Source organism: Molossus molossus, unplaced genomic scaffold (genome assembly GCF_014108415.1).
Source record: "Molossus molossus isolate mMolMol1 unplaced genomic scaffold, mMolMol1.p scaffold_m16_p_16, whole genome shotgun sequence".
NCBI lineage: Eukaryota > Metazoa > Chordata > Mammalia > Chiroptera > Molossidae > Molossus > Molossus molossus.
The window spans coordinates 12,509,764-12,522,595 of NW_023425351.1; the positions used below are offsets into that span (position 1 = coordinate 12,509,764).

At 36.7% G+C, this 12,832-nt stretch overlaps 1 protein-coding gene across 1 annotated transcript in view; it reads left to right on the plus strand.

Moving 5' to 3' along the window:
• The window catches only part of RP1 (RP1 axonemal microtubule associated), a 175,940-nt gene that overhangs the window by 128,297 nt on the left and 34,811 nt on the right, over positions 1–12,832 (plus strand). Inside the window, exon 13 of the mRNA XM_036264024.1 lies at positions 5,392–5,495. Within this exon, the coding sequence (XP_036119917.1) occupies positions 5,392–5,495 (104 nt within the window). The remainder of the gene's footprint in view (positions 1–5,391; positions 5,496–12,832) is intronic.

Genomic DNA, 12,832 nt, shown 5'->3' on the forward strand with positions numbered 1-12,832 from the left:
CCAACTGGGGAGGAAGGTGTGGCATTCCCCATGGAATTCTGAGGTGTTTACATGAAGAGAACCATTGTTGGGAGACAGTCCTTCCTGTGTCTCTCACATATCTTCACAATAATCTGGATCTCCTGTGCATTTTGAGAATGTTTGTGTAAGATGTTACAAAATAAAAGAACATCTTTCTATGAAGACCTTCAGGGATGGTAAAGTCTCTCTCTCTCTTCTCCCCAGGAATATTTTTTTTCTAATTAAGGTAGTAAATATAATATCTCCCTGTGGGCAAAGATTGGGCCTGTTTCTAGCAGCCCTTAAAAAGATTGGGGGTTTTCAAAACTTAGATTTCCTCAGCTGTGACCCAGAGCCAGTGTGAGTGCAAACTGTTTACCTAACCCCACTCTGCACTGTCCCCACGGGACTAGGGTTTAGGGGAACTGATATAAACCTGCCTAAATGTGCTGGGTCTGATAAACTGCCTAAATCCAGTTGGGTTTGCTGTGTCTTTACAGACTGTATTTATGGAAGTATGGCTAGATGATTTAGCTATCTGCTATTTAGGGATTGATGTCTGCTGTCTTCTAGGAAAGCTGTGTGTTGAATGGCTATAGAAGAGTGGACCTAGAGCCACTGGGAAGAACTTTAGGAAGGCTTAGCAGAGTAGGAATGATCAGCGATTGACTTGAGCCCCTAATTTCTCTTGAATCTGAGACATGAATTCCTGGGTTTCCAGTGATTTATACTAGGCACAGATCAAACATGTAAGCAGTTCCATTGTGGCCACTCCAAATAGCTGCCCAGTGCAGTTGACTTGACAGGATTCCTCAATATCAGAAGGCTGTTGATGGTATTACAAGAACACAAATCTAGTGTGACACACGTGAGCCACTATTTTAACTTCTACATTATTGGATGGAGAAATGGAAAAGACTCACAGAGGAGAGCCTGCAGTTTTGCCTCATGGAAACTCACATAAGCAATAAATCACCTACTAATCTCACCTTGAAAGGGACAGGAGAGAATAGTGGAGAACTGATCATAGTGGAGTGCTAGCCATAGTTATAAGAAATGTTAAATATCCTTGCTCTGGTAATCATGATTGCTTTGTTTCGATTAAAGAAAGCCCATTCTGACCTGGCTGGGAGCTGTACACCCTGGGAGTTTACCTCAGGAACGCCATCCATTCTCTTTACACATGAACTGTGCTCCCCACCCCCACCCCCATCACGGAAAGACTAAAAACCTTGGAGCTTTGGAGGTGGTGTACGGCAGACAGCCCACATTCTCCAGCTCCCATCACTTCCCCATGCCTGTAATCTGTAACTGTTACCCATTGATATTCCAGTTGCCTGCTTCCCCATGTAATATCCAATATAAGCAATGAACTGTGGAGGGAGTGCAGAGCAGATATCTGCAGGATAACCTGGCTGCTCTCCCATATTGCTGGCAATATTGGAGTGAACTAAACTCTCATATACGATTCAGCCTTGTCTGCTTAATTGGCACAAGTAGGAACAGGCAGTCCGGATCATTTGTTGTCTGGTTTTAATCTGTTGGATGACAGTGAAAGACAGACAGGAAACCAAAAGAGAGAAAGGAAACCATGGTCCTATCCCTTCTGAGAAGCTCTTAGCAGCTGCACCTGAGCTAAAAAGGAGAGGAGCTTTGAAATTTCAGACAATAACTCAAGATTTTAATACCCAAACTACAGCACAAAATATTTATCAGAGAGGTAGTAGTTATGGTTTTTCTTTTAAATTGACTTGAAATTATTTTCTTGTTCCAAAAGAAATCCTGAAGGAAATGTTAAAATTACATTAAATCTATATATTAACTTGCAAGGAATTAATGTTTTCACAGTACTCAGTCTTCTCCTTTAGGAATTTATCCTATAGCTATTCATTTATACTTCATATATAATTGATTCTCAATTTTTGAACTTTATTTGTTCTGGAAAGCTGTTTCAGAAGCTATTTGTTCAAAAACGGAATCATTTTTTCCCATTAAAAATAATGTAAATTGAATTACTCTGTTCCAGACCCACAAATTATTCTCTTTTAACCTTTCTTATGTACGGTACATGTCATTATAGATTAAACAGTGCTGTTTGATCGATAAACAAACACTTGTTTTCTTAAATTTATTGAACACCCCCTACTGGCCTTAAATCACTTTCGGCACTCCGTACCAGGGCTGTCTTTCAGGAGGTCAGTATGCAGCATCCTCATATTTCCACTTATCACTGCCTCCTACGTGCTGTCACCTGCTAACTGCTTTTCATTTATCCAAATCAACAACGTTTCTACCTCTTCAGTTGTCTGTGACTGTTGTTTTGTGGGCATTTTTACACCCTTAGCAACATTAGCATTCTTGATGGCCTCTTTATATTTTAAAATTGTGCTAATCTTCTATTTTACCAACAACAAAAGCATTCTCTCCTGTCTTTGTTGCCTGAGAGATGCATTTTGTCATACTGATGTCTCAGCATGAAAGGGTTGTCTGGTCAAAACCGAAGTTTTGTTCCACAACCCAGACATTGTTTCCTGAACTACTTGGTCAAGAAAGAAGTTGTTTGACATGGGAGACATTTGAGAACAAAGGTTTGATTGTATATATTTTTAATTAAAACTCACTGCATTAAGCTTCCAAATCCTAAGACATTCTGTGTTGTGTTAAATTTCTCTAAATAGGAATGCTTAATTTGTTTCTCAGTGGTAGGAGTTCATTTATTCAATACATATTTATAAAATGCTTACTGTGGATGAAACAGTCTTCGGCATAGTACTAACATCAATGAACAAATAGACAAAGTGCCATTCCTTCATAGAACTTATATTTGTTACTCTTGATAAACTTTAGAAAAAAATTTTATAACAAAATTTATATAATTCTATGATTTTAATGATTAAGTCTGTAAGAACAGTCCTATAGTTTTCAGATGCTTTCATCATTAACTTATTAGTTCAATCAATTAATGAATCATCTGAACAATATTCTGAGAGTTCTTGTGCTCATTTCTTTGATGAGGAAATTGAGACAGATTGATGCACAGTGATTTGTCTACAGTTATCTAGTAAGTCGATGTCAGAATCAAAATCAGAATTTCTGCTTCTTGGTTCTTTCCTCATTTAATAACACCCCACACCTCAAAATGTCCATAAATTTTATCTGGAAATACACATCAAGATGTTTAATTTTGTGAACACCCTTAATTTTTAGTCATTAAGATAAAATTTATTACATAGACAAAAATAAATTAGAGCTTAATTAGGCAGAAAGCCTTCCATTTGGAGTGGTCTGTTGAACTAATTACAAGTTCTTCACTTTTGGAAATATGACTTTAAATGAATATAAGATCATTTCAATATACAGTGAAATCCTTTTAAAATTTGGAGTAGTAGAATTAACCTCTTAATGAAACCTGATCCTTAGATAAAAGCATTTGACCATATAGTTAATCAAAATAAAAATATAATAGTTAATTGCATTTGTTAACTCTAGATGAGTATATACATACAAAGCAAATAATTAAAGCAAATATATAAACAATCCCATGTTAAAAATTGGGATTTGAGGAATGTAAATCACCCAATAACTAGCATAATCTTGCTTCATTTGGTATATGTTGACTAGGCTCAAAGTTTTGAGCTAATACAAAATGGACTTTCTTGACAATGGTGAAGAAGAATGATTAGTTTATTTTAGAAAAATCTAACTTTGTTATCATGAAATCATTTTATAAATATAAAATGTACATTGCATATTTTATATTATATCAAATTGTTATATATATATATATATATATATATATATATATGCACACTTACACACACCACATATACAGACAAAGCTCAGCAACTCATTAGGAAATGAAATAAATCATGGCTCAAGGAATCACCTATTTTAAAATCATTTTATGGGAGAGAACTTAGTGATGAACTCAAACGGGTGGTTTGAACTCAAAGGAATGGTTAAAACTTGAGGCTTATATAGCATTTAAAAAAATAACAATAATTCTGTAGAGAAGTGACAAGACAAGGGAAGAGGACTTTGAGCTTCTAGGGGCAGCTAACTATGATAAGGACGTAATTGAGGAAGCTAATGCAAGGTAAGCACTAATTAGTGAGCTTTCCTGTCTTCCCCTTTCTGCTGGGGAAATGGGGTTGGGAGATATCTTCACAAAATAAATCTATGTTCTGCTTTTAGGCTGATAGAGGGAGGATGAAGAGTTAATACTGTGTCTGTTTTTTCTCAGTTGCCTTCAGCTCAAAATAATCTTCATGCCATAAGGGCATATCTTTGGGGAGGCATACTCTGAACACCTTCAATATTATCCATATGCAGAAAAAATACACATATTTTATTATGAATTTTCACAAACTCATGCCCATATAACTAGAACCCAGAACAAGAAATATAACATAACCAGCACTCTAAAAACAATCTCATGCCTTTTTCTAGTCACTCTCCCACAAAGGTAACCATTACCTTGAAGACTCCTAAGACCCTAGAGTAGTTCTGCCTGTTTTTGTGCTTTATATAATAAAACAGACAATACATATTCTTTTATATCTAGCTTGTTTGACTCATCATTAAGAATCACCTATTTGTAAAAGAAAAAATGATTTTCATTTATTATTTTTACAAGAGTGGGTTACTGAAAATTTGTTGGCTGTAAGTACCAAAGGAAGGATTATTGCTAATGCAAAGAACATTGGACGAAGACCTGAAGTCCTGGGTTCTATTTCAAGTCTATGATTATGTACAGATCTTGGAAAAGTTCTTTATCTCTCTGTATCTCAGTTTCCTCAGTTGCCAAATGGGGATATTAACTAATTTATCTAGAGAATATTTCTTGAGCATCTACTATGTTCTAGGAACTCTTCTAAGTGCTACTATATAACTGCACAAAGTAGACAAAAATTTATGCCCTGAAAAAGCTTACATTTTAAGATAAATAGGTATATAAAAGTACATTGAAAACTAAAACATAAATGATGAAAGAATCTTTGTCATCATAATTATATGAGCCAGTCATTAATGCCCAAATTATATGTATTTATTTTACCCCAAATCTCTGAAATTATAGAATGGAAATGGGTTTTTATACTAGGATTATTTCTCCTCCTGGGACCATCAGATGTTATTGGAGGAGGGAGGGTGTTGCCTCAGGGGTTTACCAATTGGCATGGGAAGGAATTCAAGATTATCTATGGAAGTCTACCAAATTGCCAAGTAACATATAGATAATCAAAGGCTACTGGCATTCTATGTTTTCACTAATTGAAAAAATTTAACTGAGAGATATTATAAAATGTATTATAAGGAGATTTTAATGTATAATTGAATAAGAAAAAATCTTAAAAGTATGAATTACTTGTTAATACTTAAAATGTTCTACAGGTTTCTTTGATGTTATTTTCAACAAAGGAAATATATGCATATTCCAAAGTCATGAAATAAAGCATCTTTCTCTTGCTCTTGACAGAGGCTTTGCCACTGGAATGGTAGGTAGTAATGTTTCTTTTGCCATGTATCAATAGTGTTGTACCTATATATAATATACTTTTGCAAAAGGTACTTTTATAAGATTACCAAATTGTATTTTCCTTTGGCTTTTACTTTCACGTTCTTTATTCTGTTTCGTTTCACTAATTTTTGAGATTCTAATGCATAAATCACCCTAAATGTCTACAATTAGAATTTAGACCAAACACAAAAAGTAAATTACTTCTCTGATAACATTCAAAATTTTAATGAGCCTCCCAAAGGAAACAGTCTGACTTTTCAAAGACCCTGTCAGGGATCCTATTATTAGGAAACAAAACCCAATAATTTCACATAATTATACTTTGTATTGCTTAATTTATGCTTGAAATGTACCTTTTACTATAGAAAGCTATCTTTTTAAAATCCAAGCATATTATATATTTTGAAAAGTGAGACAGCATAACTGTCATACACTGTCCTATGTGCTTAATATGTGTTATAAAATTTAGTCTTTACATCTATCCTGTGAGAGAATCCATTACTATTCCTATTTAACAGAAGTAGAACCTGAAGTACAGAAGGATTAAGTGAGCTGTCCAAAGTCACATAGGTAATAAGTGTGAAAGCTGGAATTGAGCACCGGCAGTCTGACTTCAGCTCTCATGCTACAGCTTCCTCATATAATGTTATCTAATATTGCATGATGACTTTTAACTCACAGCATGTTATTTAAATAAGGGAAAATAATTATTATTGAAAAAAAAAGTATATAATTTGTGTGACTAAAATTTAGGCTCCACAGTCTTTCCCACTCTGCTCCAGATTTAGCAAGGTATCCTATGTACTTTACTTTACAGCACCTTCTGGTTAGCATAGGCCCTGGGCATAATAAGTGCTTAATAAACATGAATATAGTGAATATGGGATCTGCTCAGTTAAGAGTTTAACAATTGGAGGATTCCAAAATGGCGGCGGAGTGAACGGAAGCTACACAGACCATCTCCCAGAACCAAACTGGAATTACAACTATAACACAGACAAATCGACAGGAAAAACCAACAGAAAAGCAGCTTGCGAGGATCATATAACTAGGGACACTGACTCAATCCTGGTAGGCTTGCGAAGGCACGAGACGGGGACTGGGAACCCATGGTCGGCAGCTCGGCAGTGGCCTTAGCTGGGAGCGACGCCCTCGGATTACACTCCCAGGCGGCTCCACAGTGCAGAGCCGGGACAGAGGCTAAAACAGCCACAGCCACTCACCTTGGGCTCCGGCAGAGGGAGGGCAGACTGGACTGGAACTGTTTGGGGACACTCGGGATATGGAGGGCACTCAGAGCTTTTGCTGAGTGGCAGCCACTCAGGACGGTGGCCATATTGCTCCTTCCCAGGGCTCAGGGGAGAGGAAGCAGCCCCTCCCTTGGAGATCAACACTACTCTGTGGGCCATTCAAGTGCTAATTGAAGCTCATTAACAACCAGCATCTGCCCCACCCTCGTGAAATCCCCTTATGCTGAGCACCTGAGGGAGTTTTTCAATCAACTGACAACCCAAAACTCATCAAGTAACTTCGATTACTAGCCTCCAGGCAAAAAAGATAGAGGATAACAGTACCTTTCCTGGGCTGGCAACTTTAACCAGGAAAGTAAGACTTGACAGTGCTGTTTAACGTGGGTCCTCCCTCACTCATCTAAACCCAGGAGAGGGAGCCACAAACAGCAGAACAGCAACACCCACTGGGAGAACTTGACAGGCTCCAAAGCCCACAGTGATAGCCAAAATGGTGAAACGCAGAAACAGAAGCCAAATGAAAGAGCATGAGACCTCCACTGAAGATGAGATCAATGTGGAGCAATTAGGCATGTTACCAGAGCTAGAATTCAGAGCCATGATCTTGAGGAAGCTAAACAGCATGAGTAAGGACATAGAGAGGCTGAAAATAAGCCAATTGGAAATTAAAAACCATCAAGAAGCGATAAAAAATGACATATCTGAAATGAAAAACACAATGGAAGGTTTAAAAAGCAGAGTAGAGGAAGCTGAGGACCGGATCAGTGAATTAGAAGACAGGGTAGAAAAAATCAACCAATCAGAAAAATAAAAGGAAAAAATGATTAAAAAACAGGAAGACAGCTTAGGAGAACTGTGGGACAACTGGAAACATAAATATTCGCATCATAGGAGTCCCCAAAGAAGCAGAAAATGATCAAGGGATAGAGAATATATTCAAAGAAATAGTCACAGAAAACTTTCCTAATTTGGTGAGGGAAGAAGACATTCAAATTCAAGAAGAACAGAGAGTCCCATGGAAAAAAAACCCAAACAGGCCCACACCAAGACACATAGTAATTAAAATGCCAAAAATTAAAGACAAAGAGAGAATCCTAAAAGCAGCAACAGATAAGCAACAGGTTACCTACAAAAGAAACCCCATAAGGCCCTCAGCTGACTTCTCACAAGAAATACTACAGGCCAGAAGGGAATGGCATGAAGTAATCAAGGTCATGAAAAACAAGAATCTGAATCCAAGACTACTCTACCCAGCAAAGCTATCATTCAAAATAGAAGGTCAAATAAAGAGCTTTTCAGACAAAAAAAGGCTAAGGGAATACATTAGCACGAAACCAGCACTGCAAGAAATGTTAAAAGGACTGCTGTAATTAGCAGTACAAATGAGAAGAAAAACAGAACCACACTAAACAAAAGTGGCAATAAATAAATGCTCCCATAAAAAGACACAGTAGCTGATTGGATAAGAAAGCATGTCTCATCTATATGTTGTTTACAAGAGACCCACCTCACAACAAAAGACTCACATAGGTTAAAAGTGAAGGGATGGAAAAAAATCTTTCAAGAAAATGGAAAGAAAAAAAAAGCTGGGGTAGAAATACTCATATCTGATAAAATAGATTTCAAAATGAAGGCCATAACTAGAGACAAAGAAGGCCACTACATAATATTGAAAGGATCTATCCAACAGGAAGATATAACCTTGATAAACATTTATGCACCTAATATAGGAGCACCAAAATATATTAAAAATCTTCTGGAGGACTTCAAAGGAGAAATCAACAGCAATACACTCATAGCAGGGGACTTCAACATCCCGCTGACATCATTGGATAGATCCTCCAGACAAAAAATTAGCAAGGAAACAGAGACTCTAAATGAAGCCCCAGACCAAATGGATTTAATAGATATCTACAGAGAATTATACCCCACAACTACAGAATTCACATTCTTCTCAAGTGCACATGGGACATTCTCAAAGATAGACCACATGATAGGACACAAACTAAACTCTACAAGTTCAAGAAGATTAAAATTATATCAAGCATCTTCTCAGATCACAGTGGCATGAAACTAGAAATCAATTACAACAAGAACATGCAAATACATTTCAACACATGGAGGCTAAATAGCATGTTACTAAACAATGAATGTGTTACTGAGTAGATCAAGGAAGAAATTAAAAACTTCCTGGAAAACAATGAAAATGAACACAGAAGAACACAAAATCTATGGGAAGCAGCAAAAGCAGTTTTGAGAGGGAATTTCATAACACTACAGGCCTACCTCAAGAAACAAAAAAAAATTCTAATTGACTGTCTAATCTCACAACTTAAAGAATTAGAAAGCAAACAAAAAGAAAACCCCAGAGCAAGTAGAAGGAAGGAAATAGTAAAGATCAGAGCTGAAATAAATGACATAGATACCGAAAAAAAAAACCAACAAATTCAAAGGATCAATGAAACAAAGCGCTGGTTTTTCGAAAACATAAACAAGATCGATGGACCCTTAGCTAGACTCACCAAGAAACAAAGAGAGAGAACCCAAATACACAAAATCAGAAATGAAAGAGGAGAAGTAACAACCAACACCACAGAAATACAAAAGATCGTTAACAGCTACTATGAACAACTATATGGCAACAAATCGACAATCTAAGCGAAATGGACAAATTTCTAGCACCACATGGTCTCCCAAAACTGGACTGGGAAGAGATAGAAAACGTGAACAGACCAATAACAACTAAGGAAATGGAAGATGTTATCAGGACTCTCAGCAAACAAAAACCCAGGCCCAGATGGCTTCAGGGGGGAATTTTACCGAACATTCAAAAAAGAGCTAACACCCATTCTCCACAAACTATTTCAACCAATTCAAGAAGAAGGAAGACTTCCATACACGTTCTATGAGGCCAGCATAATTCTAATTCCAAAACTAGAAAAAGACACTACAAAGAAAGAAAACTACAGGCCAATATCCCTGATGAACATAGACGCCAAAATCCTGAACAAAATACTAGCAAATCGGATCCTGCAATACATCAAAAAAATTATTCACCATGACCAAGTGGGATTTATTCCAGGGATGCAAGGCTGGTACAATATTCGCAAATCAATAAATGTGATACACCACATAAACAAAATGAATAATAAAAAACAGATGATCATATCAATAGATGCTGGAAAAGCATTTGACAAAATCGAGCATCCATTTCTAATAAAAATGCTCAGCAATGTGGGAATAGAGGGATCATATCTCGACATAATAAAGGCCATATATGAAAGACCTACAGCCAACATCATACTCAATGGGCAGAAACTAAAAAAGTTCCATTAAGAACAGGAACAAGACAGGGATGTCCACTTCTGCCACTCGTATTTAACAGAGTACTGGAAGTCTTAGCCACAGCAATGAGACCTGAGGAAAAAATAAAAGGGATCCAAATTGGAAAGGAGGAAGTGAAACTGTCATTATTTGCAGATGACTTGATATTATACATAGAAAACCCTAAAGACTCCATCAAAATATACTAGACTTAATAAATGAATTTGGCAAAGTAGCAAAATACAAAATTAATGTCAAGAAATTGACAGCATTCTTGTACACCAATGATGAACTCACAGAAAGAGAAACTGAAAAAACAATCCCATTTACCATTGTGCCAAAAAAATGAAGATACCTAGGAAGAAACTTAACCAAAGAAGTAAAGTACATTTTTGCAGAAAACTACATGACATTGAAAAAAGAAATAGAGGAAGATATAAAAAAGTGGAAGCACATACCCTGTTTATAGATTGGAAGAATTAACGTCATTAAAATGTCCATACTACCCAAAGAAATCTATAGATTCAATGCAATCCTCATTGAAATACCAATGACTTATTTCACAGAACTAGAACAAATACTTCAAAAGTTCATATGGAACCAACAAAGTCCCCAAATAGCCACAGCAATTTTGAAAAAGAAGGACAAAGTAGGTGGGATCACAATACCAGATATCAGGTTATACTACAAAGCGACTGTAATCAAAACAGCCTGGTACTGGCACAAGAACAGGCATATAGACCAGTGGAACAGAACTGAAAACCCAGAAATAGACCCAAGGCAATATGTTCAATTAATATTTGACAAAGGTGGCAAGACCATACAGTGGAGTAAAGACAGCCTCTTTAATAAGTGGTGTTGGGAAAATTGAACAGCTACATGCAAAACAATGAAACTAGACCATCAACATACACCATACACAAAAATAAACTCAAAATGCATAAAAAAACTTAATTGTGACCCGTGAATCCATAAAAATTCTAGAAGAAACTGTAGGCAACAAAATTTTGGACATCATACGGAGCAGAATTGTCACTGATACATCACCTTAGGCAACCGAAACAAAGGAAAAAATGAACACATGGGACTACATCATAATAAAAAGCTTCTGCACAGAAAAAGAAACAATCATCAAAATGGAAAGGCAACCCACTGTATGGGAGAACATCACTGACAACGATGTATCAGATAAGGGGTTAATTTCCAAAATACATTAGAGTGCTCCTGCAACTCAACAAACGGAAGACAAAGAACCCAATTAAAAAATGAGAGGAGGAGCTGAATAGACACCTCTCCAAACAGGACATACAAATGGCCAAGAGACATATGAAGAAATGCTCAACATCACCAAGATGCAAATTAAAACAACAATGAGGTATCACCTCACACCTGTCAGAATGGCCGCCATCAACAAATCATCTAACAAGTGTTGGCGAGGGTGTGGAGAAAAGGGGACTCTAATACACTGCGGGTGGGAATGCAGACTGGTGCAGCCACTATGGAAAACAATATGGTGTTACCTCAAAAAATTAAAAATTAAACTTCCATTTGACCCAGTGATCCCACTTCTAGGAATATACCCTAAGAAGCCTGGAACATCAATCAGAAAGAATATACGTACCCCCATGATCATAGCAGCACTATTTACAATAGCTAAGATCTGGAAACAGCCCAAGTGTCCACCAGTAGACGAATGGATAAAAAAGTAGTGGTACATATACACAATGAAATACTATGCAACGGTAAGAACGAAAGATCTCTTATCCTTTGAGACGACATGGAGGGACCTGGAAAGTATTATCCTAAGTGAAATAAGCCAAGCAGAAAAAGTCAAATACCACATGATCTCACTCATATACAGAATATAATGAACATAACAGTCTGAGGAATACGGTAGACCCAGAAACATGGAAGTAGGGCACAGACTGACATCCCTCAGAAGAGGTGGTGGCAGGGGTGGGAAGAGATAAACCACAGAACTTATATGCATGTATGCATGACTAATGGACATGGACAACAAAGCCGGGGATGGGGCAGGGGTGGAGTGGGGAGAAGGGTGCCAATGGGATAAAAAGGGAGAAATATCTGTAACAAAAAAAAAAAAATTAATTAAAAAAAAAAAAATTCTTGCGGCGCACCTGTTGAAAATTGCTGCTCTAAACCAACACACAAGGACAATGGCCACATGCGCTGGTTTTCATTTTCAGTTGTTTGCTCAGCCAGGCACACTGTGTATATTTTTCTGGACTGTGACTGCCCAAAATCATCCTATGAATGCTGAGAGGTAGAAAATAGGACTGTTAATTTGTCCCAGGGAAGCAAAGTCCTTAAGACTGAATGTATTTTAAAATCCCTGGATGGAAATTCCAGAATCAGTGAATTTGAAAAGTTATAATTATACTACAATTAAAATTTATTCTCAGTGTCTAAGAAAACTTGGCAGAAATACAAGTCTATTTCTTCACTTGGTATCTCTCATAATTTTAAAAATGCTTCCCCCCACTTTTAAAATGGTCAATTTCTGAAATTATAAACCAATGTGTTTAATGCTAATCACAACTAATCATTAAATAGTTTAACCCGAGCCTGTTCATAAAGAATCCATGTTTTAAAAATCGCTTCACATATAAATATATACATAAAAAAAAAGTTTTAACAAATGTTCCATTGCTTTATTTTTCTAAAATCAAATTAACTCTATCTCCAAGCCCCTATTTGACAATGGTTGGTGAGAGAGTCC